The sequence below is a fragment of the Apiotrichum porosum genome (assembly GCF_003942205.1).
Source record: "Apiotrichum porosum strain DSM 27194 chromosome Unknown scaffold_3, whole genome shotgun sequence".
Classification (NCBI taxonomy): domain Eukaryota; kingdom Fungi; phylum Basidiomycota; class Tremellomycetes; order Trichosporonales; family Trichosporonaceae; genus Apiotrichum; species Apiotrichum porosum.
In genome coordinates, this window is record NW_021167110.1 from 2,184,444 (window position 1) to 2,209,508 (window position 25,065).

The 25,065-nt window shown below is 56.7% G+C and overlaps 12 protein-coding genes and 1 non-coding gene across 13 annotated transcripts; 5 read left to right on the forward strand and 8 right to left on the reverse strand.

Annotated features, from left to right (window-relative positions):
* Positions 1-278: 278 nt before the first annotated feature.
* On the forward strand, positions 279-2,378 carry EHS24_006391 (uncharacterized protein; the record flags this gene model as incomplete). The annotated part of the gene is made up of 7 exons (XM_028621855.1): positions 279-599; positions 649-1,046; positions 1,103-1,265; positions 1,311-1,471; positions 1,516-1,772; positions 1,830-1,953; positions 2,009-2,378. 7 exons carry the CDS (start codon positions 279-281, stop codon positions 2,376-2,378), a joined length of 1,794 nt encoding a protein of 597 aa, XP_028478307.1.
* Positions 2,379-3,272: 894 nt separating this feature from the next.
* Positions 3,273-3,526, reverse strand: EHS24_006392 (uncharacterized protein; the record flags this gene model as incomplete). Its single annotated transcript, XM_028621856.1, has 2 exons — positions 3,273-3,396; positions 3,456-3,526. 2 exons carry the CDS (start codon positions 3,524-3,526, stop codon positions 3,273-3,275), a joined length of 195 nt encoding a protein of 64 aa, XP_028478308.1.
* Positions 3,527-3,574: 48 nt separating this feature from the next.
* PZF1_2 (Strongly-conserved Zn-finger binding protein (TFIIIA)) lies at positions 3,575-4,339 on the reverse strand (the record flags this gene model as incomplete). Its single annotated transcript, XM_028621857.1, has 4 exons — positions 3,575-3,674; positions 3,724-3,813; positions 4,082-4,168; positions 4,224-4,339. 4 exons carry the CDS (start codon positions 4,337-4,339, stop codon positions 3,575-3,577), a joined length of 393 nt encoding a protein of 130 aa, XP_028478309.1.
* An 853-nt stretch (positions 4,340-5,192) lies between these two features.
* On the reverse strand, positions 5,193-5,965 carry EHS24_006394 (uncharacterized protein; the record flags this gene model as incomplete). The annotated part of the gene is made up of 3 exons (XM_028621858.1): positions 5,193-5,410; positions 5,475-5,535; positions 5,963-5,965. The coding sequence occupies 3 exons, from the start codon at positions 5,963-5,965 to the stop codon at positions 5,193-5,195; spliced, it is 282 nt and encodes a 93-aa protein (XP_028478310.1).
* Positions 5,966-6,872: 907 nt separating this feature from the next.
* Positions 6,873-7,746, forward strand: RPL8B (60S ribosomal protein L8B; the record flags this gene model as incomplete). The annotated part of the gene is made up of 2 exons (XM_028621859.1): positions 6,873-7,112; positions 7,165-7,746. The coding sequence occupies 2 exons, from the start codon at positions 6,873-6,875 to the stop codon at positions 7,744-7,746; spliced, it is 822 nt and encodes a 273-aa protein (XP_028478311.1).
* A 262-nt stretch (positions 7,747-8,008) lies between these two features.
* On the reverse strand, positions 8,009-9,723 carry EHS24_006396 (uncharacterized protein; the record flags this gene model as incomplete). Its single annotated transcript, XM_028621860.1, has 11 exons — positions 8,009-8,034; positions 8,076-8,180; positions 8,219-8,299; positions 8,349-8,435; positions 8,483-8,593; positions 8,641-8,751; positions 8,789-8,834; positions 9,086-9,140; positions 9,184-9,221; positions 9,278-9,479; positions 9,668-9,723. The coding sequence occupies 11 exons, from the start codon at positions 9,721-9,723 to the stop codon at positions 8,009-8,011; spliced, it is 918 nt and encodes a 305-aa protein (XP_028478312.1).
* A 1,851-nt stretch (positions 9,724-11,574) lies between these two features.
* EHS24_006397 (uncharacterized protein) lies at positions 11,575-16,978 on the forward strand (the record flags this gene model as incomplete). The annotated part of the gene is made up of 8 exons (XM_028621861.1): positions 11,575-11,634; positions 11,769-12,458; positions 12,515-12,710; positions 12,749-13,039; positions 13,079-14,096; positions 14,148-14,392; positions 14,435-15,283; positions 15,339-16,978. 8 exons carry the CDS (start codon positions 11,575-11,577, stop codon positions 16,976-16,978), a joined length of 4,989 nt encoding a protein of 1,662 aa, XP_028478313.1.
* Positions 16,979-17,130: 152 nt separating this feature from the next.
* On the reverse strand, positions 17,131-17,655 carry EHS24_006398 (uncharacterized protein; the record flags this gene model as incomplete). Its single annotated transcript, XM_028621862.1, has 1 exon — positions 17,131-17,655. The coding sequence occupies one exon, from the start codon at positions 17,653-17,655 to the stop codon at positions 17,131-17,133; it is 525 nt and encodes a 174-aa protein (XP_028478314.1).
* Positions 17,656-17,991: 336 nt separating this feature from the next.
* Positions 17,992-18,114, forward strand: EHS24_006399. Its single transcript has one exon. It is a non-coding gene; the product is annotated as a tRNA-Pro (tRNA).
* Positions 18,115-18,547: 433 nt separating this feature from the next.
* EHS24_006400 (uncharacterized protein) lies at positions 18,548-19,650 on the forward strand (the record flags this gene model as incomplete). The annotated part of the gene is made up of 6 exons (XM_028621863.1): positions 18,548-18,566; positions 18,863-19,136; positions 19,195-19,272; positions 19,324-19,413; positions 19,464-19,546; positions 19,601-19,650. The coding sequence occupies 6 exons, from the start codon at positions 18,548-18,550 to the stop codon at positions 19,648-19,650; spliced, it is 594 nt and encodes a 197-aa protein (XP_028478315.1).
* A 434-nt stretch (positions 19,651-20,084) lies between these two features.
* On the reverse strand, positions 20,085-23,533 carry EHS24_006401 (uncharacterized protein; the record flags this gene model as incomplete). The annotated part of the gene is made up of 11 exons (XM_028621864.1): positions 20,085-20,484; positions 20,526-20,698; positions 20,746-20,994; positions 21,045-21,287; positions 21,338-21,465; positions 21,509-22,004; positions 22,179-22,346; positions 22,387-22,684; positions 22,724-23,318; positions 23,359-23,452; positions 23,492-23,533. 11 exons carry the CDS (start codon positions 23,531-23,533, stop codon positions 20,085-20,087), a joined length of 2,886 nt encoding a protein of 961 aa, XP_028478316.1.
* Positions 23,534-23,942: 409 nt separating this feature from the next.
* EHS24_006402 (uncharacterized protein) lies at positions 23,943-24,451 on the reverse strand (the record flags this gene model as incomplete). The annotated part of the gene is made up of 4 exons (XM_028621865.1): positions 23,943-23,982; positions 24,032-24,124; positions 24,163-24,222; positions 24,369-24,451. The coding sequence occupies 4 exons, from the start codon at positions 24,449-24,451 to the stop codon at positions 23,943-23,945; spliced, it is 276 nt and encodes a 91-aa protein (XP_028478317.1).
* Positions 24,452-24,483: 32 nt separating this feature from the next.
* On the reverse strand, positions 24,484-24,855 carry EHS24_006403 (uncharacterized protein; the record flags this gene model as incomplete). Its single annotated transcript, XM_028621866.1, has 1 exon — positions 24,484-24,855. One exon carries the CDS (start codon positions 24,853-24,855, stop codon positions 24,484-24,486), a length of 372 nt encoding a protein of 123 aa, XP_028478318.1.
* Positions 24,856-25,065: the final 210 nt, after the last annotated feature.

Here is a 25,065-nt window from a genome sequence, read left to right on the forward strand (position 1 = left end):
CAGCCCTGTGTTTGCTTTATCCAGAACCTCGTCCGCGACATGACGGCGACGGCCAGGACCGCAGCAGTGCTGCAACTGTACCCCTGGACTCGCCAACACGTTATTCCTCTTCTACACATTCTCCCATAAACACCAAACATCTCGACTTTGGCCACCACGACCACTGTGAGCCCTCTCCGTCGCCACCGCCGTCGCCGCATTTGCCGCTTGGGCCCCGCTTCGACATCTCCGCTTCCTCAGACCACCGGCTCATCGCAGCTCGGGGAACAGTGGTTCCAATGTCGACATCTCCTCCCGCGCCACTGGTACGACATGCGTCCACCGCTGTCGCGGGTGACGACCGGTTTGGCCAGCCCAACAACCGGCCGAACGAACCCACCGTGCCCATGCCGCCCGTGCAGCGCAGCGTGACGGCGGCAACAACCGGTTCATCAAAGCCGTATTCTGCGTTCTCCACGCAGACCAAATGGGTTGTGGCAGGACTGGGCGGCATCGCAGCGGTATTCTCGCCCATCTCGTCCAACATCTTCGTACCTGCAATCCCAATTATCGCCCGCGACTTCAACAAGACGTCCGAGGACATTAGTTTGGCTGTAACCGTGAGGCTTATCTTGTTTGGTTTCGGTCCGGCAAGCTAACAAACCCCAGATCTATCTCGTCTTCCAAGCCATCACCCCGAGCTTCTTTGGAAGTGCCTCGGATACGTATGGTCGTCGCCCCGTCTTCATGGCCACCATGGTCATCTACATTGGCGCCAATATTGGCCTCGCGCTCATGCCCACGTCGGCATACTGGCTCCTCCTGGTCCTGCGCGCTATCCAGTCCACGGGCGGGTCGGCCGTCATTGCCATTGGCGCTGGCGCCGTCTCGGACGTTGCAGAACCGCGCGAGAGGGGCAAGTTTATGGCCGTGTTCCAAGCGGGTGCCATGATCGGCCCAGCGTTCGGACCGTTGCTCGGCGGCATCTTTGCCCAGACGCTCGGTTGGAGGGCCATCTTCTGGTTCTTGACTATTGCCGCCAGCTGTGTCATGGTGCCGTTCATCTTGTGAGTTGGGATGCAGTGTTCGGATGGGACATGGTGGTAGCTGATGTCCACACCAGCTTCTACCCAGAAACACTGCGCTCGATCGTTGGCGACGGCTCCATCCCTCCGCCAGCACTCAACGCCAGTCCGATCGCGATTTACCAGACACGAAAGCACAAGGCCGAGCTCAAGGCCGCCGGTATCGAGGAGGAGCCCGTGGAACGTCCGCCGCCCAAGAAGGTAAGCTTCGTTTGCCCTCACCGCCAAGCTGACATTCAGTACCAGCCGCTCTCGGCATTCATGATCCTCTTCGTTCCCGAGGTATTCTTGATCTTCATCGTCGTGTCGTTCCCCTACCTCAACTTTTACTGTCTCCTCACCGTCTTCTCCACTGCGCTGAAGGACACATATGGTCTCAACGAGCTCCAGATCGGTCTCTGTTATCTGTGAGCTAGAAGCCCCCACCTACCCACACAGCTGACACAAACAGGCCATCCGGTTTCGGTACCATCCTGACAACCTTTGTCAACGGTCGTCAGCTTGACTACTACTACCGCAAGGAGGAACGCAGGGTTGGCGGCGACTACAGACACAAACCACACGCATTCCGCGTTGACCGCACGCGCATTCGGTGTATCTTGCCGTTCCTCGCCATGCTGTGTGTCGCATCCGTCTCGACTGGCTGGACCCTCCAGGCGCATGCCCCGCTGGCTGCGACCCTTGTGTGCCAGTTCTTTGTGGGCCTAGGTGAGTAGAGCTGGACTTGATGGCCGAACCCAAGTGTAGTAGCTGACTGTGCCATAGGCTCGGGCACCATCGGTACCGCCACAGTCTACGGTCAGGACATCCTGCCGGGCAAGGGAGGAGCCGTGAGCGCCAGTTTGAACCTTGTGCGCTGCGCCTTCGGTGCCGTCGGTACCGGTTGTGTGTGAGTATCCTTTTTCCTTGGTTTTGTCCGGACCCGTCGCTGACACATGCTTTAGGATGCTCATGTACCACAAACTCGGAGCCGGTTGGACGTTTGTCCTCCTCTCCGGCATGTGTGTGGCTGCGCTCCCGCTCGCGTTCGTCGTCATTGCGTACGCTCCCGGCTGGCGCACGTACCGCGCAGAGAAGGCTGGTTCTGGCCACGGGCTCGCGTCGTATCTCTACTCGAGCGAGATCAAGGACACCAAGCAGAGCCGGCGGGAGGCCGCGGCCGAGGACGATAGCGGTGTTCCCGATACGGGTACGACGGATACGACTGCTACGGTCGTCGAGGTCGCGGGCGCCGACACCAAGAAGGAGCCGCCTACGACGATGGCGCATGCCGAGGAGGAGGAAAGGCGTGAGGTTGTCGAGAGTAAAGTTTGATTGATGCGCGATGATATATAGAACATAGACACAGTCACTTCCATCTAATTTCGTGAGCGGGTAGGACGCGTCGAGTGAATTTTTTGCCTCCTCGCAGCACGCGCCACCACCCCCTCATGAAATTATATGGAAATCACTGTACGCGCGAGGCGGTAGAGTAATAGACGTGTTCATTTTCGTCCGTGTGGCCAAGAACAGATGACCAAACGAAGCCGTGTAGCCAACCGGCCTACGAGCTCTTTCCAGATTGATTATTTCAACCTTCAACCCATCGATCACGTTTAAGGTTCAATTTTTTATGCTCTGCTCTGAGAACGACTGGTTTCCTGAATGTAGAGGACAACTGTTCAGTGTACTGGCGGAGTAAATGAACCCGAATTCCTATGATACAAATATCTGTGCTGAGGGCCTGCTCGAGCCTGCTGCGATGCGCTATGTACATGAACAAGGCGAGGCAACCAGACCGTGACTCGCATCCTCGAAAAGTCGTTCCACTATTCTAATCCCGTTTCCAACCATGCTGGACCACATGCTCACTCAGCCACCTTGCAAGTCAATGTCGTCTCAGCAAAGCCGCAACACTGGAGCCCAAACGATTGCCATCCTGAACGTAATGGATACTTTATCGGACGCGCATCTACTCGTGCTGGGACTTTGGGGCTATCCATTCTAGACTGCCAATCGCATAAATGTCTACCGTCAAGTGGAGGCGGCATTGCAATGTGGGGGCGTGTCGGTCACTGTAGACCCCGCCCAGTGTCATTGTTGTGGGTTCTCCTGTAGCCAAGTGCGGCAGCATCCAACAATTGCTCGGGATCTGGGCTTTGGACATAATGTGTATGTACATGTGACTACAGAGCACTTCACGGACTCGTTTCTTGTGGAGTGAGGCTCTTACTCGTCCTCCTCGTCGTCCTCACCGTCCTCACCCTCAGTGCCCATGTCGTCGTCGTCCTCCTCGTCCTCCCACTCGTCCTCCTCCTCAACAGCGGCCAAGCGCTTGAGGTGAGTCTTGGTCCTAGAGGTGCTGTCAGCTGGTGAAGATGTGTCGGTTGCAGGTGCGGAATCTTCTCTCACTTGTTGTGACTCTTGAGGGAGTGGGCCTCGGTGAAGTAGATGTCGCACACGGCGCAGTGGTGGTCAGACATGCCCGTGTGTTTTTCCTACGATTGTCAGCGGGAACGCGCGCACTTTGCCTACATCATGTGCCTCTTGAGGTGGGCGACATCGAGGAACCTCTCCATGCAGTTGGGGCATTTTGCCTTCTTCTCCCTGGCCTTTCCCTGCTGCTGCTGCCTGAGTTTCGTCAGTAGGGGCCATAATGCCATCAATTCTCGAGTCTTACTTGGTGTGGGCGAGGAGGGTACTGGACTGGCTGTATTTCTTGTTGCAACCGGGGTGCTTGCACACGAAGTCCTTGCTTCCCGTGTGGGTCCTGTACATGAGTCAGTACGATGTTCCCGCCGGTGTTGCGCCCCTCCAGCAATGCACCATTCTGCCGCAGGAGAAGGGGAAGGGTGGTCCGACTCACGACATGTGCCTGTCGACGTTCGCCTCACGGGAGACGATCTTGGGGCAAACAGTGCAGAAGAAAGACTTGTTGGGGGCCGGGTTGACAGTGCGGCCGTTGAGACCGGCAACGACGCGCTTGTGTCAGTCCGAGCTACGGCGTCAAATGAATCCTATCGTGTAATTTGACTCACCAGAGGCGGCGCTCGAGCGCGCTTTGGCAGTTGTACGACTTGACACACTTCTCGCAGCGGTACTGTGGGTTGTCGTGGTGATCGACTCTACTGTTCGTCAGCTTGTTTGGACTTCCCAGAAAACCCAGTGAGGTCCACTCACGCTACGTGACCAATCATGAACTTCCTGTTCTTGAGGGTCTTGGGGCATCCGCAAGGGCAGATAAACTTGCCATCTTCCCCCTTGGTGAAGACCATGGCGGCAGGCTTGCGGCGCATGGGACCTCCGCTAGAGGTCGTGAAAATAAAAGGTGTGCCTTAGATGGGGGAGGGGGGCATTTATCGACACCATGCCATGAAGGCACAGTCTAGATGAGGATGGCCTTGGTTGGATGGAGCGATGGATGGATGAACGGAGCATGTGGGTTGCAGTCAACGGATCTAAGGACCTTCCCTCGCTTTTCGAAAATTGTGCCATGCGGTTTGAGACCGTTGGCACACAAAGGATGTATGAGATACCAGTTGAACGGTCTTTGAAGCCCTGTCAGAGATGTCACCTTCCGCTCCCGTATGAGCTAGATGGCATTAGGACTCAAACCGAGGATGCGAGGACGAGGACGAGTCTGAGTGCCCCAACAAAATCTCCCAGGGGGTTATCATAAACTGCAACGCACATCCTCCTTTCGGATGCCACAAAGCGCTACTTGACCGCAGTCGCAATGGATGCCCCAGTACAAGTCCTTCTACCTGGTTCTTTCTACCTTGTCGGGCTGGGAAAGCGCATCGGCCGTGACGGTGGCATATGGAGTCACCGCCACATCGATACATGTTGTCATTTGGCAGTGCCACATGGCCCCTCCTGCTGGGTCCATATGGCAGCCGCCTCAATGGACATGACACGACCAACATTACTGCACTCCGCACGTCACGGCGACAACATCAACATGGCCAGACAACATCCCTCTCCGTGCACACCCCTCTCGCGAATGAACCCCCCAACACCTATGCCCCCTGCCCAACTGCTGCTCTGCTCTGCTCCCGGCCATCACAGCCATCACGTTCTGATGTATACACGGCGCAATGCATATGCACCAGTCTCCAGAAGCCCAACCCTCACATGCGCGTGGCGAGTTTACTTCTTCTTGGGGGCGACCTTGCCGACCTGCTCAACCTTGAGTCCGGGGGGGAGCGACTGGGTGAGCTTCTCAGCCTTCTCAGCGTCGTGGAGGACAAGGGTGTAGAGGTAACGCGAGCAACGGATCTTGAACTTGGTGACCTGGTGGGCCTTGGCGGCCTTGCCCTTGTTCGACGCGGCGGTGGCGTGAACAGTGGTCTTCTTGATGCGGGCCGCTGGGAAGAGCAAGTCAGCAAATGTGCCTCGGGACGCAGGAGTTGTAGATTCTTCTGTACGCACCGACGGCGTCCTTGCGGCGCGCGATCTCAAGGAACTTCTTGATGTCGGTGACCTGCTGAGGCTTCGAGGGGGTTAGCACGCTGCTCCACTGCGATGTTTGGCCCGCAACGCAGAACTCTGGCACCGAAGACGACACACGACAACCTTCACGCAACCGGCCGGACGAGATTTGAGAGCAAACGGAAACTGCCGAGAGCGAGTGTTTTTGGGAGACGCCAGTTCTAGCCATACAGACGCGCACAACGCCAGCACGCCGCAGACGACGAACGAAGAGGAGCACAAGACGGCAAGTTTTGCAGCCTGCTTTGCTCATCTGCGCTCTGCCGACCAGAACTTCCTCCTCCCAAAACCTCCATCTCCGGCTTCCTGTGTGCTCGCAATCGCTCGGACGGTCGATACGCGTGATGTCGATAACGGCGGCGGTCGTCGTGTTCGTCGTGTGTCGTGCCGAGGTGCCAGAGCTCGCTGTCGGTGTCTCTGGTACTGACCATTTTGGGCTATGTTGAGGGCTGGGAGAGCAAGTCGGCACGTCTAGCAAATGTTGGGATGGCCGCCAGCAGCCAGCGGCCGCGAGGGACAGTCTGGCGCCGGCTCGCAGTGGAATCGACGGGAGCATATTTTGGGCCCACTGCAGCGGAGTTTCGACTCGATGTGGCACCGGGACCGAACGGAATCGCAAGCGTCGGACGCGAAAAATGGTCTTTAGCACCGACTCACAAAATGGATCACGTGTTTATACCATCCCCCCGGATAGGCCACCGCATCCCACTCGCCCACTCACTCTCACTTGTGTGTCTTGCGCGCACCAAAGCTTTTCTTCCATCCGTCAAAAGTCTCAAACAGACCACATCAATCAAAATGGTGCGCATATCCTAGACAGGGCATCACGCAACCTCGCCTCTATTCAACATGCCCGCGTCGGCGCCCGCGCGTTTCCCAACCGCGACGGAGAGACGTCTGGTGACACGGCGCTGGCGTTGAGAAGATTATCTTTTCTTCGTCCAGTCGTCCAAGGAGCCTCCTCTCCTGGTGCTACAGTGCCGGAGCGAGCGGCTGGTGGCACCCCTAAGTGTGCTTCACCAGAGTCCGTGACGACCTCTATTTGGAGCTAGTAACATGGGTCTTTCGAGACTTGTGTTGCAATGACCCTCGGGAGTGAGCGAGCCCAACCAACCCAAGAGATCCAGAGTTTTCCACTTCTGCTTCTCATTGGGACTGGGATTTCGTGATGACCTCTTGCACCAACTGCCAATGCAGCGAACGCATCAAAGGTCTCTTTCTCTGCGGAGTTTGAGACTGCGGCTGTGCAAGCTCTGGGAACCCCTCGGGGTTCTTGGATGCTTTAGAGCGAAAGTGATGCCCGATTACCGCTTGGTATCGTGGCTGACATTCGTCTCAATGACCCCTTATAACGTACAGCCCAAGGCCTCCGCTACCAAGTCCAAGAAGCCCGCTTCTGCCCCTTACGGCACCAAGGTCGCCAAGAAGACCGCCCAGAACCCCCTCTTCGAGGCTCGCCCCAAGACCTTCGGCATTGGTGGTGACATCGCCCCCAAGCAGGACCTCACCCGCTTCGTCAAGTGGCCCGAGTACGTCCGCTTCCAGCGCCAGAAGGTCATCCTCCACCAGCGTCTCAAGGTGAGTAAAGAAGTTTTATTTGACGATTGTTCTCGAGTCTAACCCTCCCTAGGTCCCCCCCGCGATCGCTCAGTTCTCGCACACCCTTGACAAGAACACCGCTACCCAGCTCTTCCAGCTCCTGAACAAGTACAAGCCCGAGTCGGTCCAGGAGAAGAAGGCCCGTCTCTTGGCCGAGGCCGAGGCTAAGACCAAGGACGCCACCACCAAGGACTCGAAGAAGCCCCTCTTCGTCAAGTACGGCCTTAACCACGTCGTCGCCCTTGTTGAGGCCAAGAAGGCGCAGCTCGTCGTCATCGCCGCCGACGTTGAGCCCATTGAGCTCGTTGTCTTCCTCCCCGCTCTCTGCCGCAAGATGGGTGTCCCCTACGTCATCGTCAAGGGCAAGGCCCGTCTCGGTCTCGTCGTCAACAAGAAGACCTCGACCGTCGCCGCCCTCACCGAGGTCCGCTCGGAGGACGCTCAGGCTCTCGCCACCCTCGTCGCCGCCGCCAAGGCCAACTACCTTGACAAGTCGGACGAGGCTCGTCGCCACTGGGGTGGTGGCAAGCGCGGCCCCAAGTCGACCGCCAAGCTCATCAAGCGCGCCAAGGCTGCTGGCCAGGACATCAAGAAGCTTGATCTCAGCCTCTAATTTGGGTCTGGAATCTGTTTCTGAGGCTTTTTACGGTGATTTGTAGCTTTGCTACTCCTATGTACATGTATGCTATTTTACGTACATGTTCCCGGCTAGTGCAATTTAAATACTCCCGTCTTCACTTACTTCAGAGGGCGCAACTGTCGACTTGATGCGCTGCGATACCCTGCTGCTGTTTTATTAGGCAGGTGGACCGTTTGCTTGAAAGGACGGTAGATAAGTGGTTGTGAGTGGAGGAAGGCGGATTGTTTAAACGCCATTATTGCGGAATAATCGGCCGAGTGGCTGAAAGTGTCAGTAATGTCAGTAGCTATCCCCCTTCTCACGCATTCTAGGAATGAGGACGGCGGTATACCACTCGTTGATGTGCCTGGTGCGGTTCATAACGCTGTCGAAGGGAATCATGAAGGTTTCGACGAGACAATAGACGGCTCCAGGTCAGTCGGGCCCCCTCACGCATGTACATCACAGTGGCTGCGTTCATGAATTGACAAGTGTCGACGCAGCTTGGCACAAGTGGGGAACCCGCTGTCACAATAGCTGCAGACGTCTAGAGATTTGTCAGTGATACCCGATGGCATCTCAACATCGATGCTCACGTTCATGAGCCATGTGGGCGGCCTTTTCATGCTCCTTCAATCCACTGCTCGTGTCGTACGTACTGGCGCACATTTCACGTTCGAATTCTGTCATTCGGTCAGCAGGGTCTCGTCAGAGGCCCAGAGGTGCTCACCGCGGTGGATGTCCTCGACGGGGATACCGGCGTGGTCAACAAAAAAGTGCTTCTCACGAAAGTATTCCTTCTGGAACCCTCGGTGACAGTCGTCTTCCCAGCAGTAAAAGTCTGCAAGTCAGCAGTTATGGGTGTGTGTGCACATCACGCTGGCGTACTGTGTTCGTTCTTGTGCATGGACTTCACGTGACACTTCAACTGGCCCTTGATGTGATCGACTGGATCGTAAGATTCCCCGTCACCGCCCAACCAGTCACACGAGTAAAATGCTTCGTTGTCAGCCGCCATATCGTACCAACAACTCACCGCGGACGTCGTCGTGGAAGCCGGTAATGTGGGCGTCGCGGGCGTACTAGGTTTTGTACGCAGCGTCACAGCCATCGCGGTCGCAGGTAAAAGCTGGGTTTCAGCGCGCTGCCCGTGAGGTCTTTCTCTGACTTACGCCGAAGGCCTAGGTGAACACTTTCGTCGTGTACTCTCAATTCCATGCGCCGAATCAAATGGTTTGTCGCATGTTGGACAGGGGTACCCTTATGCTGTGAGTTGACGACCTAAACGTCACACTTACGACCCTGGGTTAGTGAATTAGTGACTGCCACAAACGTGGCGCTTGAAGCTGCTGAGCGAAACCCAGGACGTGCCGCAGCCGGGCTCGGGGCTGGAGGTCAATTGTCATTGCAATGTCTTCACTGCATACTCACCATCGGAACAAGCGGTGCATGACGAGGAGCTTGGGGTTCTGTTCGAGGGGGTCAAATGTGTTGCACGGGGCATACCCGTCGTTCTTAGTAACACCGCCTGTGCTGTGGCGTGCTTAATGTAGCAGTTGTAAATGTCCATAAAGACAGATTCGGCGAGGATGGTCGTGGCATACGCCAACCGCAATTGATCATCCGTGGCGGTGACAAAGTTGAATTCTTTTAAGGACCAAAGCTCCAAGATAAAGACCTTGTAGAACTCGGAGTTTGGCTTCCACTTACGGTTCAACTCGTCTTGGCTGAATGATGAGCAAAGGCACAACAGAGCCAACAACTCACGGCTTGCCCCGTTGGAGTCCGGATATGTGTGTGGCAAAGCGGCTACTGAGGCCGGAGTGCCCGATAGTCGCCGCCGTAGCGCTGCCAACATAAAAGAGGATGGGGAGGCCGGGTTTGGTGGGGATCGCGATCTGCAGGTACTCCCCACCATGGGAGGTCGTGGGTTGACCGAAGAATCTTGATGCACTGGTCGGGGGTTGGCATCTGGCGGCAACCGCTGGCGATGGACCCGCCGCTGCCGTCAGAGATACCCTCGAGGAGACACTCCCCCCACCGTCCCCTGCCTTCACTTGTGCCTAGTTCTTTGCGCCAAAACGCCTGAAGGCTCCGAGTCCGGATCGTGGTCAGCGTCTTGAGGAAGGAGGATTGGGTTGAAGCCACCATTGCGGAATAATCGGCAGAGTGGCAGGCAGATCGCAGGCATGGGCCGTGTTGAGGGATCAAGGCTGGGAGACGCGGACCACTGCGTCCTGGAGGAGCGCGTCGGACTTGCCTGCCACTCAGTGTCCCATGTTCCTGTTGACGACGGGCTTTGTTAGTAGCCATGCGGAACCAACTGCTGTGGTACCGGCTCATTACAGATGACAGACGTTCAACCCCAGATCACCGTCGTCAACGATTTCCTACATGGCCCTCTCGCCCTCGGCGCAATTTAGAGCCTGCGTGACTCCCTTAGCCATTGCGACCACGGCTGGTGACCACCACTGCTGTTCACAGCGGCTTTCCGAGACGGACCAAACCTGCAGGACGACGGGACACGGCCCGGCAGTTCCGGCCGTGAGCCGGTGTCCGGTGGTGAGCAGCCCTTGCGTCTTTCCCTCACTGGTCTCGCTGTGGCGCCAGCCTCCGCACCTATGAAATGGATATCCTAACAGCCACTGCGGTGGCACTCGTCGCGTGCACACATCTTGTCATCGGGCATGAGTGGCCGGGAGGTTCTCTGGAGAGCATGTTGTTGGGGCATTGCGGGATGATTGCGGTGGGTGGAGGCAGTTCAGATGCGGATTCCTTGTTCTGCATCCGCTGCCTGTTATCCTCGCTCATTCCTTGCTCTCGGCATCTGAGCCATGGCACAAGAGAGCGCAGAGCACAAGCGGCCTAACATCCTCGCCTTTCGGTTCATGTAAGTTGTGCATGTCGCAAGGCACGCACTGAAGCAATGATGTTACGAGATGAGGGATTCCCGTACCAATGTACAGTCTATACCTTGGAACCATGAGCGCTTTGTCACAAACGAATATGCCCACGTGCCACAGCCGTAAGTACATGAGTACACCCATGCACCCATGCGCTACCAAGGCGAAAAGCGGCATGTGCACCGTTTTCCGTTGATGCTCTGCTTTTATTAATTCGCAGTGTCCCTAATGCCTTACGGGACGTGACGCTAGTGATAGACTACGTGTATGAACCCATCGATCTACACAGACCACTGTAACGTAGCAAGTAATACTAACAGAATTCTGCCCCCAACCTACCATAGATCCATAGATAGATGAGCCGGATTTTTATGGCCGCTGGCCACGCGCTGCGGCAACAACGCAACCAGGCAACCTAAAGTTTGTGCTCTCTGCTGGTATCAATCTGAATTCCAGTCTGTCACTTCTGGCCTGGTTTTGGTGCGGCCATCCGCCGTCGGCGACAGCCACCAATTGTGGGCCCCCGCCACCCACGCATGCTCTCTTTCTCTAATGGCCTGCGTAGACTGCTCGCTCGCGTACAGAGGCCCAGAGGTCTCCGTTTTCCGGGACATGTGGTCGATCAGTGGCTCAGGGGTGATGAATCTTGTCTCAGTCCTGACCGCGCTGCCCTGGTGGCGTCGGACGGAGCAGGTGCAAAGCCTTGGAACCCACCGATCTGCCCCCCATTCAACCCCGACCAAGACAGCAGTGCATCTCTTTCGCACACTCTTGGTCAGACCGACTGCTCAACCATCACCTTTACACACCCACACCTGTCCTAGGCCATCATCACGGATACCACCAGGATAACACATTCGCAGCTATTGGGTGCGCCCGTCCCCTTCCAAGGGACAACCGCCCACAGCCGTTCACAGCCATGGCCGCCCCGCCGAATCGAGGCTTGTCACTTTCCAGCATCCCGACCGACTTCTTGGAGGTGAGTAGTGGCGAGCCAGTGTGCCAAGTCCTTGGCCACTGTTGTCGAAAGTCAGAGATGGACAAGTTCCTTCGCTGCCAGCCTTGTCGTCGAGCTTTCTCGCTACCGTGCACCTTTGTCGCTGACCGCTGCAGTCGTACCCGCATGCCGCCTTTGTTGTCACTCAGCCGGAGCGTGATTGTTTGTCGCTCCCCCCATCGCATGGCAGCCTCGTGCCGTTGAAACTCTTCTGGTCCAATGTGGCTTGGAAGCAGGCAGCAGGCTCGCGCTCGTTGTTAGAATGCATCTCACCACCTGATGCGGGGCGCCTGCAGGCTTGGCTGCTCGAATGTCAGCGCGATCCACTGGAACTGCCGTTCATGTTTGGTGAGACCTATCACCTCACGCGTACGAGCGCACCCGTTCACTGGGACGACGGGACTCTGCTATCCACACATACCTTTGCCATCATTACGACAATGCCGTGTGCGGATAAGGTCCAGCTGCCATTACGACCTGCGCCGGCGAGAGTGAGCAGTCGACAGACGTTTAGGCCCTTTGAGCCCCCAGTTCGCCCTCCGGGCGAGGCACCTGGTACTGTGCCCGTCGACTCTGGCGTGCCACCAGCACACCGTACTGCACAGAGTCTCAGCTATCGACGAGACGGCAGCCTGAACACCCAGTACCTGCGCAGCACCATCGCCCCCGAGGGTACAGACCCCACGTCAGGACTGCCGTACGATGTCAAGCAGCTGCTCATGACCACCGACTGGTCAAAGTCCCCATTGGGTCCTATGGAGCTGTGGCCTCCGGCCATGCTGGGGCTGGTCAACACAACGATAGTGGTGAGTGTCCGCCGGACAAGTACCAGAAGCGCGCAGGCTAACGCGCACCCTCGCAGAACGCAACACGCGCAGCGATCTGGTGTGGCAGAGAGTTTACGATGGTGTACAATCAGCAATTCGCCGAGGAGATGGAGCACGACCACCCTGCTGCGTTTGGACGTTCTGGACCTGCAGCGTACGCAGAGATCACGAACATTCTTGGACCCCTGGCGGAGGCCGCAATCTCGGGCCAGTCGCTGCACCTTCAAGACCGTGAGTGCATGTCGTGTGGGCTGGGCTGACATTTGCAGGACTTGTTCTCCTCAAGGACAAGACGGACGGAAAAATGTACGAAGGATACTGCACACAGCACTGGATCCCATGCCGAGAAGTGACTGGCGAGTTTTCTGGTCTGTTCTTCAGCAGCATGGAGACGACGGCCACCGTGCTGTCTGAGCGCCGGAGCGATGTTGTGCGCCAGATGAGCGAGCGAGCTTCCATCGGACGTACGATGGACGACTTTGAGAGCGGAATACTCGAGACACTCACCGCCAATCCAAAGGACGCTCCGTTTGCCATGCTGTACCATGTCCAGCAACAAAGTGAGTGCTGACAGTTGGGAGCATGAGACTGACCGTTAGCTTCGTTGCCTAACAACGGCACCCCAACACGCTCCGGTGTACAGACGCCGCGCCCCAGCGACGCAATTGCAAAGCTGGTACAGCTCACTTATGCCGGCGGTGTGGGAGTGCCCTTTAGACACCACTCGGCCCCAGATTCATTGATATTGTCACTCAAGCCCACTCACGATCTCGAAACGCAGGTGACATCCGCCTTACAGACGCTGGACGTTAACGGTTCGACTCTGGACGCCACCCCCACTGCAATCATGCGCCGGACCGTCTCACCCACTACCACCCCACCATGCGGCACCTGCTGGCCAATCGCCGAGGCTCTCCGGACCCACCGAACCATTTTCGTGCGTGACTGCAGGGCTCTCATCCAAGGATACCAGGTACGCGTTTGGGACGAACTTCCATCGTCGGCCGTTGTCATCCCAATTGTCCATGACACGGACCAAGGTGTGCCCGAGGCAGTGATGATTCTGGGAATCAGCAGCCGGCTGCGGTTCACAGAGGACTATGAGAACTTTATCCATTCACTCCGAATTCAAATGGCAGCGTACCTCGTCGCTGTTCGCAGCTATTGCAAAGACCAGGAACTCATCCAGCAACTCGCCCAAATGGACCGCGCCAAAAATCTCCTGTTCGCCAACCTTGCCAACGACCTTCTTATGCCAATTAGCCTGATCATTGGTCCGCTCGACGACCTCGCCCATTACATTACACCCGAAACTGCCAATGGTAATTCGCTCAGCATTGCCCGCCGCAATGTGCGCCGCTTGCGGTCTCTTGTTGGCATGCTCGTCGATGTCAGCGCCCTCGAACACGGACCTGGTATTGCAACCTTTACGCGTGTAAACTTTGGCAGTCTCACACGGGACATTGCGTCCATGTTCCGCAAGACTGTGGAAAAGGCCGGCCTGAAGTTTACAGTTGACTGTGATCTCACCCCACATGAAGTCTACGTGGATCGCGAGGCGTGGGAAAAGGTGGTCGTGACCCTTACGGGACAGGCGTTCAAATATACTCGGCAAGGGTGAGTTTGGAGCCTGTTGCGCCGTGGTGACACACCAACTGATGTACAAAGCTTTATCGAGATCAAGGTTCGCTACGCCAATGGCCACGCCGTATTCACGTTCAAGGATTCGTCCATTGGTATTCCTCAGCACTTGATGGAGCATGCGGGAGAACTGGTCGTGTATGGCAGCGAGCAGGAAGAGACTCCCGCTGGTCCAGTTATCTTGTTTGCGCTGGTGAAGAAACTCGTCGACTTGCACGGGGGCACCCTCGACGCCGAGTCCAGAACTTTGTTCAATGCACCAGACGGCAAGAGTGAGTTCACACAGATCCGGGTGTTGGAGCTGACAACTGTAGCCGGTACAACGGTCGTCATTTGTATTCCACTGGGTAGCGCCCATCTGCCGGAGGAAGATGTCCAACATGGCGCAGAGGTGCCGACTCACGAGCTGCGCCAGTGGGAAGATTGGGAAGATTCCTCACTAGAAACGCCATCAGTTGTGGAGCAGAGGTCATGGGGTGTTGACCTGTCCAGTTTGTTTTTCGAACAAAGCGACGTCATCCTCGTGGTCGACAACACGGTCGACTCGCTGAGATACATGAGGGCCATCTTTGAACCGTTTTGCAAGGTCATCGAGGCACGAGGTGCCAAAGAAGCCTTGGAACTGTGTCGCGCCAGCCCACCAAACTTGGTCATTTGTGACTTGGTGATGCCTTATGAAGGTGGCGATGTCGTCCTCGCCGGTCTCCGCAATGGCACACGCGAAATGGCCATGGTACCCTTTATCATGCTCACGACACACGACGACACACGGCCAGAGAACGCCTTGACGGCCGACGACTACCTCTCGAAACCGTTCAACGCGCGTGACCTGCTGTCTCGCGGACACATGCAGCTACAGCTAGGCAAACGCCGTCGTGACATTGAAGATCGCTTCGAGGAACGTACTTCGGAGCTACGCATCATGTCCGAGAACCTGCCGATGGGTATCTTCAGAGCCAGGCCAGAGGATGGATCCATCACGTACTGCAATGCTGCTTGGCACGAGCAGTCTGGATATCCTGTAGATGGCGATTTCACCGACTGGTTTACCTACGTCGACCCGGCCGATCTAGAGCCGATGGCAAAGGGTTGGTTCGAGTTCCTGGCGGACCCCGACCAACTAGAGTACCAGTTTAACGGACGATGGAAGAATGGCAAATCTGGTGAGTTGAGATGAAAAGGACGATGGGGTCACTCTGCTGACAAGGGGCAAATTAGTCACATCAAAGGTTGCCAAAATCTCCAAATCGCCAGGCGGTCCCGTCTCCACACTGCTCGGTTGCACGTTTGACGTTTCCGAGCACAAGATCAACGAGCAGTTGGTGCTGGAGCGGGCAGAATTGGCTGAACTGCGGCGTGTTGAGGCCGAAGACGCAAAGGCACAGCAAGAACTTTTGATCGACATTACGTCCCACGAAATCCGCAACCCGATCAGCAGTCTCATGCAGTGTGCGTCCCTGGTAAAGACCAACCTCCTTGGGTTACAGTCCGAGTTGGACCTTGCCGTGTCCAACGGCACCGCATTCCACCCCACACGGCAGCTTTTGCATACGATCCAGGAAGACCTGGAGGCGCTCGACAACATCTACGAATGCGCCTTGACCCAGGAGCGTATTAGCAATGACGTTTTGTCGTTGGGCAAGATCCAGCTCGACCTGCTCCAAATGTTCGACGTTGAGACCAACATTCACGACGAGGCCAAAAAGCTTGTCAGCGTCTTCCAGAACGAGGCACGCATGAACCGAATCCACATTTCGCTCAGCTTTTCGGACGCCTTTGAGAGCCTCGGACTGTCGACGATCAAAACGGACCCCGTGCGGTTCGGTCAAGTGGTCACCAACCTGCTGGCGAATGCGATCCGCTTTGTGGTGAGCAGTGACGAAAGGCGAATCGATGTGCGCCTCGACATTGGCACTGTACCCCCAGTTCCCGGAACTTGCCGTCGTCCGCCAGAGCCACGGTTACCCACCGCGATAGGAGTCGACACTCCGCTGTACCTGTACGTCGAGGTGGCGGACACTGGACCTGGCTTGTTGCCCTCCGAGCTCGAGACCCTCTTCCAGAGGTTTACACAGGCGAGTGCCAAGACCCACACAGTCTTTGGAGGCTCTGGGTTGGGTCTGTTTGTGTGCCGCAAGATCACCGAGCTCATGGGGGGCGGTATCGAGGTGGCATCGGAATACTCGCGCGGGTCCGTGTTCCGGTTCTTTATCCAGGCCCGCGCCGCCAGCATCCCAACCCCTATCAGCAAGCCCCCGACCCCAGTCACTGCAAGGACGAGAAACACCCTCCGCATCCTCATTGTCGAAGATAACATGATCAACCGCACTGTCCTGGTCCGTCAGCTCAAGCATGTTGGTTTCAAGCCAGACGCCGTCACAAACGGGTTGGAGGCAGTGGAATGCCTGCGCGCTCTTGAACCTGGAGAGAGATACGACTGTGTTCTCATGGACCTCGAGATGCCCGTCATGGACGGATACACGGCCACCCGGTTGATTCGCGAGGACGAGGCAGCTGGACGAGCACCCAACGCAATCATTGCGTTGACTGGCAACGCGCGCCAGGCCAAACTGGACGACCAGATGATTGACTTTGACGAAGTGGTCGTCAAGCCGTACCGCCTGGACAACCTACTGCTCAAGATCGAAGGCGTGGCAAGGACCGTCGCCGCCGCTCCAGTTGCACAGGCTGAAGAACCCGTGGTTCCCCTCCGTCCACCAGTTTCACCACTTCTCCGTCCACCAAGCCGTGACGGTAGATCATACTCCGAGCCAGTCGTCATGCGGTGGTCTGATAGTGGGGGCACAAGTGTAGCGGAGACGGATCGTGGCGGAGAGAGTGAGAACGAGTTGAGGTAGGGAGAGCATTGTTACAGTAGCATGTAGAGAAGCGGGGCGAGGTTGTTTTTTTTTGGGTATTTCTTCATGTACAAGTCTGAGCATCAAATCGACATCGGCCAGCAATGTTGCAGCATATGGTTGCATGCTGCGACAACCTCGTTGTCTGTGTGTCACTCTGGGCGCTTAAGCGTCGGAAGGGTCATCACCGGCACCTCTCCCAGCAACAATGGCGGTGCCTCTCCTCCAGTCTGCACGTTGTCACCCCTGGTCAAGCCGCGGTGGACTCCGTCTTCATCCAGCGCACCCTCCCAGTCTTCCCAGTCCATGTTGGCAATGTTGAGGTTGTTCTCGACAGCCCACAGCTCGGCGACGACGCACCGGAAGGTACGCGGCTCCTCCTCGCCGTCCCAGTCCGGGGCCAGCTCGACGCAGAGCACAGGAAGTCCCTCCTCCCTCAGCGCTCGCTCGTCCGCAATGAACAGCACAAGTGCGTTCACCTTGCTCTCTTTAGCAGCCTTGGCGAGTGTCGCGGGGCTGGCGTCGGCCCATGCCTTGTCGTCGACGGGGTGGACGTAGGCTCGAAATCCCTCAGAGTTGGTCTCCGCGGTTCGTCGGAGGAGGGTCGTCCAGGCCGTGTCGGATGTGAACGAGGTGCGTACTAGGGGCGAGTCGTTAGAAGCAGGTAAGGACGGCATAAGCGGGGATATGGGCAGTATATGGAGTGCTCTGATTGAGAGCAAAGGAAGATGGCGAGGTTGGCTCAGGTAAGTTCCGGGAGGATTATGTGATGACGCGTGTCCACGTGGGATTGTTTGGCCCTGATCCTCGGCGCTCTTGCATTCAGACCTTCGCAATGCCGCGGTTCGCATTCAGGGAACACACCCCACAGAGGGACAGTTGCGCAGGAGCGACGAGCAAGCCAGTTTTGCTGCCTACAAGCCTTCCTCCAATACCAACGGCTCTTCTCCCTTCTGCACTGCGGCACTTTCAGTTAGGTGTGTTCTTGACGCTATTTACGTAATGAACACGTGGCTCTCGTGGTGTAGTGGCTATCATACTTTCTTAGGGTCCAGTCCTGGTCTCTAATCCTCTTCGGATTCGTCTCCGTTCTCTAGCTATGGAAGTGGTCCTGGGTTCAAATCCCGGCGAGGGCCTTAAGCGTCTCTTTTGGCCTGTTGTGGTCCATTTTACAGGTCGGGGGGTGCATATTGATAGTGGAATTGCGCTTTCTGTTGGTCTCCGCAGTTGAGGTTTGATATTTTCGAGGCATTTTCGGGACATTTTTTGTTTGTTTTCATGAACGGATATAAAACCTGACCTCAGGTAAAACTCAGCCAACTGTCGCCACAAAGATTTAAACAATATCGGTCGCATGAGTCCGCCGAACTGAGTTCAAAGAAGAAGGCAACCGCCGGGCCCTCTATCATCTGGACGAAAATCCAAGAAAGAAGGGCATGAAGGTCTGCATGCTACAAAGGTCGACTTGGTGGCGGGCCACATGCCCACCCCAGTATCCTTCTCCTGCTACGTACCCCCCACCAAACCCTCTCACTCAATCTAAAACCCTACCCCAGAAACCTTGCAACAATGAGCGACTCGGACAGCGGTGAGTTTTTCCACGTTGGGTTTCCTATCACCCTCTCCACTTCCCTGAGTGTGGTCGGCTTTCTTGGTTGGTTTGCTACATTATCTTGTCTACTGGTCGACCATTTGACATTCTTTTGCTGTCATTCGGTCATGGTGTCATGCCTCCTGTCGCAATCCATTCCCTGTGTCTTGTCCTCTGTCGCACCGAGGAGCCAAAGCTGACATACATATTCTCGCTTCCGCTTCTCTGCCACACTCCCCCTCCCCTCACTCCCCACCCCTGCGCGCACTGCCACACTTGCCTCCCATGTCCAGACGACTACCTACCGTCTGACACCAGCTCCCACAACTCCGCCGACAACTACGAGTCTGACGTGTCCATGGAGGATGCGGTCTCGTCTGCGGCTGAAGATGGCCAGTCTGAGCAAACTAGCGACGAGGAACAGCAGTCCGCCTCGGTTTCCGACGAGTCGGAGGAGGACGCGGGCGGCGATGGTTCTGGTGACGGTAGCTCTGGGCTCTTCGTTTACCCTGAACCTGGCTGCGGCAAGAGCTACACAAAGATCAAGTCGTGGCGCTCGCACAAGGAGTGAGTACCCATGATCTTGCACCGTGGAATCGCTGTATGGAAATATTGACAGACTCAGTGCCCACGCGAGAGAGTACTACTGCCAAATCTGCCCGTATCGCGGTGGTGATTTCGACATGTTGACAAGACATGTGAGGTAAGTGCGAACTCCACATTTGTATCAAGTGTGTGGCAGCTGACAATTCAGGACCCACACCAACGAGCGACCGTACCACTGCGAGTACCCCGGCTGCTCGAAAACGTACAAAGAAAGTGGCCACCTGCGTAGACACCAGAAGTGAGTTTTACTTCCATTGCTCAACGCTGACCGGGAGAACACACGACAAGAACCGCTCTCGTTCATTTGCGTGCCCAAATCCAAACTGTTCCTGGAGCTTTTATGAGCGTCAGGACCTCACAAGTCACATGGAGTGAGTCATAAAATCAGCGTTCCAGTGACGAATTTCGACGCTGACGGGGTACAGAATCTGTACTGCGTAAGGGAGCGGCTGTGGTCGGTATGGTCGAGGCGTGAATGATGTCTTAATTAACGTTACTTTTGGTTTGAGCTTCATAACATTTAAATATATATTTTTAAAAAAATGAAAAAAAAAATTGTCGTCCCACAAGTAAATACGCGAGTACACGCTTTGTGGAGCACAAGTTATCGCTTGTGTTGTGGAATTTTCTCGATTCTCGTTGGGTTGTGCAGCCAGCGTCTATGCAACCCAATACTGTACACAGACACCCCCCTGTGCTAGCCTCCTGAACTGACCACACTGTGACTGACTGACCGCACCGTGACAGACTGAACTACTCCCCGTGTGCTGAGACCAGAGCAGACGGTGGGAGTTGGCAGCCATTGCCGAGGTGAACCCACAACATGAATATATTTCCCACGGCCACATGCAACGGAGGTCCCTCTCGCCATATGCATACACCTGGTGTAATAACAATGCAGCATATCCATCACGATGTGCCGTCCATCGGGTCGTCGAGGATGTCGGCCAGTGCCCTCGGCTTGCGTGCGGTCGACTCGACCCATGAGGTCTTGCCGACCACCTCGTTCGACTCCTCGACCTCGTCCACCAGCTCGCCCATCAGCTCGCCCGTAACACCCTGCTCCTGTGCCGCCTGTTCCTCCATCGAGCACCAGTGGGCGGCGTCGCCCTTGCCGTGGCCCTTGCGGCTGGTGGCACAGATGAGGCGGATGAAGTAGGAGGCGTAGCAGGCAATGGAGCGGAGGTACGGGTATTGGCCGAGGCGGACGAGGCAAACAAAGGCGTCGAACACGGGGCATCCGTCCTGCATGTCAATGTTGCCATGGACATGCAGTGGCTGGATCGACGCCAGAAGAGCACGAGCGAGGCTACACGTCAGCGACAAAGACATTGGGGATTATCAACATACCCCTCGTTGAACTTCTGGTGAGGGTCAAAGACCAGGAGGTGGCGGCACCAGGGCGAGCCACACGCGTACCTCTGGAGGTCGAGGAGGCACCGGATGAGGCCGATGTGCATGTAGAGCCGCTTGCTGGGCTCAATCTGCCTCCAGGCGCTCTCGACGGCGGACCAGGTGTACGCCTAATGAGTCAGCAGAGTTCATCCTGATCGTCCACACCATTACTCACGCCCTTGGTCGTCATGACCACCATGTTGAGGTCCAGGCCGATGAAATCGACCAGGAGACGGCAGGCCAGGGTGCCCATGTTGGCACCGTGGGTTCGGAAGGTCTCAAAGATGCGCTTGAGTTCCTTCTCGACCCACAGGTGGGCATGGCCAGGCGTTGGCAGCAGCATGGCGAGGACGACCGCGTCGAAGAGGAGCAGGAGAAGCTCGTCGACGGCGGGGTGGCCAGCAAGGTGGTGGCGGGTGCGTTGCTGCGAGGTCAGTGGAGACGAGACGAATAACTTACCTTGATGCGGGAGACCAAGGCCGAGACGTTACCAAAGTTGAAGCCGTTCATTTGTTCTTGAACGGACTCCGGGTAGTAGGACGTCTCGATGGCCTCGACGGCCGCCTTGGCGCACTCGGCCACGCCGACCGCTCCTTGAAGGTCTTTGTCAATGGCGCTCACGACCACCGGAACGATGGTGGTGAGCTTGACCTTCTTGGAGGTGATGTCGTCGAGCGCGGCGTTGTACTCCTTCGGGCCGGTTCCCGTGCGTGAACCCTGACGTCAGTCAGTTTCTTGACAAGACGACGGACAGTGACCACACTTACCTGCACTGCTGCCACCTCGGCCATCTCCGCCTTGAGCTCGGCGACGATTTGGTCCCTCGATGACGGTGGTACGATGTAGCAGTACGTGGTGTAGCAAGAGCCACGTGGCACTGCCCTGCGAACACCGTCTGACGGTCATGAGCTTGTGTCTACCACGGTCATGTTACTCACCACCTGAGGCCTCGCCGCCCTCCTCTTCTCCGTCGTTGTCTTTGTCCTCGTCGTCTCCAAAGTGGTGGTCGAGCTCGTCGTCGCGCTCGTCGTCCTCGTCCGCGTGGCTTGGGCACGCGCGCAGCCTGTCGAGGAGACCGGGGATGTGGGAGCGAACGTGCTCAACCACAGGCCGGATCTTCTCCAGCTCGCTCTCGACGTAGGCTCGAGGTCGGTCGAGGAAGGACTTGAGCTCCTCCTTGTGGTCCTGGGAATCAGGGCTGACACTGTCTGCTGTCCACGCAGTAGTCACCTTGACCTTGTCAAGAACAGTCGAGTCAAGGTCGAGCTGGTCCTCGGACTCGCTGTCGAGCGACTGCACCATGCTGCGTGCTCGCGATAGCGCCGAGTTGTGCTCTTCGATCTTGAGGAAACGCAGGTACTCGATGAGCTCCAGCGTCTCCTCGTGAACACCGCCACGGTCGAACTTGCCGTCGGCGACGGATAGGACATGGGCCTGAAAGGGTTAGCACACTGCTGTGCCTGGGACGCCGTTCTCAGAAATCGTCGTCCCACCGATTCCCCGTCACCAGAAACCGCGCTCAAAGCTAGCTCTCTAGGGTTGGACTGCTGTGCTATCCTCCTTGCTCATAGGGGGCCAACTTCTTCTGCAAGATCCTGCAATACTCACCTCGTAGTTGTAGTGAGGCCGCATGTCAATGATGGGGGTCTCCTCCAGCTTGGACCTCTCCTCGCCCGCCTTGATGAGCGATTCGAGGAGGCTGGGGAAACCCTCCGGGCGCTCGTTCATGAGCTTGTAGGCATTGTCCCGCACCTCATAGGTGGCCTGGCGCTCGGTCTGAAAAGTCAGGTCTGTGCCCCGCATGCAGACAACTTACCCATCGGTTGGCAGCCTGCATGGAAGGGGCAAGGCGCCGGTAGATGTCCCAAGTCGACGGCGAGACCGAGTTGCGCAGGACGGGATGCGTGGCCGCGACGGACATCGTCTTGATCGCCGAGGCGATGTTGTCGACGACCTCGTTGACGGCTGGGGAGACATGGGGGCAGGCGAGAAGCGAAGGCATGTCGTTCAACCTGGCACGGAACGTGCTAGGAGGAATGGACGGGCAGCCGACAGCAGGACCGCCCAGGCTGTTGACGTGGCGGATCAACGCAGTGGTGGAGATGTTGTCGAGGCTGAGGGTATTAGCACCACAACCAGGCATTTAGACTCACCTCCACTTGTCGTTGATCTTGGCCTCGGTCACAGTCTCAACCAGCGCGCTGATGTGCTTGAAGAGGTCTTGGCCAAAGACCTCCCTGCACAGCCCCCAGTTCCAGGCGATGTCGCCAGGTTCCAGAAACGCGGTCGAGCCAGGACCCTTCCGGCAAAGCAGAAGCTGGGCAAGAAGGTGCATTGTGCGCTTGAGCTTCTGGCGGTGCTGGAGGGTCCTTTCGAGTGACTGAGTCTTCCGACACTTTGTGTAGGTGGCAAGGGTCGTGTCGGACACTTTGCCATACTTGAAGAACATGTCGGGAGACTGTCGAGCCTTGGGATAGACGATGTCGCGCCAAATTTTGACGGCGACATCGAGGTTCTTGGGCAGGCCGAAGACGTTGCTGAAAGCAGTGTCAAAGGTGACCTGCTCGAACGCGTCGTATATGGGCCAGATGAATGCTCTGGCGTCCATTTCGGCGACGTCCGCCTGGTACACTTGTGTGTGACACGCTTGGGCCTTGATCGAGAGGGTCGCAGCCTCGGTCTTCTTCACCAACTCTTGAACGCCATTGCCGTACGTCGTGACCTCGTACTTCGAAATCACCTCTCCCACTTCACAATTAGCAACTGAACGCATGGGTTGTGCTCTCACCAGAGTGGGAACGAGGGCGAGGTGCAGGACGAGTTGTAGGAGGAAGAGGCTGTGAGAGCGGGAACGGGAATGATGGGGCTGTCTCATTTGGACGCTGTGTTTGTTAGATTGCGCTCTGGAAGCCTGCACTCACCCAAGGCTTTGAGCCGTAAGGGGAAGCTGGAGGAGTGCTCATGATGAGGAGGAGTTGATAGGTAAATGTATTGTTGAGGAGGTGGTGAATGAGAAGATGACAGACTAGTCGCCACCGTGGGGTGGGCTCGTGTGAAGAGGGCGCACTGGAGAAGCAGCGCGGTCTCACGCCCCTCCCATGAGGACACGATGCGCTGCGCGCTGATCCAGGAGGTGAGGCGGTGCTGCACCGATCCTCTGGAAACGTGCGATATACATGGGCGTTCTATCGTGCTAGTTCTACCCGCGGTCGCTGGTAGTCAAGGTGCAAAGGTGAGGGAGCAAGTGGTCGACCCTCGACATCGACCTGGCACAACTCCACAAAACATTGGCATGTTCGCCACAATACACAGGTTTGTATTTATATTACATCGTCGTTTACGCGCTACATACGACCCATTATCGCATCCCTTTTACCAGTCCTCGAGAGGAGTCTCCTCGCGCTGGAACCCCCTGTTTTAATCGGTCAATGTTTGTCAAGGGCGCGCGAGTGACTGCATACGTACGCAACGTGACGCATGAGCTGGGAGAGGTGACCAAAGCCTTGGCCGCACACGTCGCAGGATCGCAGGTGTGGGGCTTCGAGTGCTTTTCGCTGCCGGATGTCAGTTTGGCCTAAGACACAAATCTTACAACTCGTGCTTGTTCCTGCGCGACTCCTGGTGGTGGTGGAACTCGCAGCCGTCAAAACGGCTGTGTCAACTAGCTTCTTGGCGCCGTCGCGGGCCTTGGCGGCAAGGTTGTCGTTGGCGACGCGGTCCCTGTGTGTGACTCTTGCCGCTACTCTGTCAGCCATATGCAATGTACAAGAGCCGGGCGGTAATGGATGAGATACTCACTTTTCGTGGCGCTTGAGCATACTGGCGTCACCAAATGAGGTGTTGCAGGGGCCGCACTTGAAGCGGGTCTGCTTGTGCACCATGGTGGTTAGCACACTGGGTTGCTCTCTTCAATTCACGTCGCCTGGCGCATCGGCTTGGCAGCGCTGGGGAAGCTGCGAGAGCATCCCTTGACCTTGCACTTGTGGGCGCCCGACCCGTATTTGCGCGCCTTCTTCTGGCCCTGGCTAGACGTGGCCTTCTTGTTGAGCTTATTGTTCTTGTTCTTGTTGCCGTTCTTCTTGGCCCCCTTCTTGCTCTTGCTCTCTTCAGAGTCACTCTCCTCACTCTCATCCTCGTCGCCCTCACTGTCCTCGGTGTCGATGGCAGAGAGGGAACCTTCATCACCCGACGAGACCGACGCCATCTCAGTGTCCGAGAGGACGTAGTCCTCGTCTCCCTCATTCTCGGGGGTCTGGTCGCGTCCGCCTAGAGGGTGCATGAACATGGATGGTGGTGAATGGAAGAAAGGCACATCAAAGTGTCAGTGGTTGGGAGGAAAACGCCGAACGGAGGAGGAAGGAAGGAAGGAAGGAAGGAAGGAAGGAAGGAAGGAAGGAAGGAAGGAAGGAAGGAAGGAAGGAAGGAAGGAAGGAAGGAAGGAAGGAAGGAAGGAAGGAAGGAAGGAAGGAAGGAAGGAAGGAAGGAAGGAAGGAAG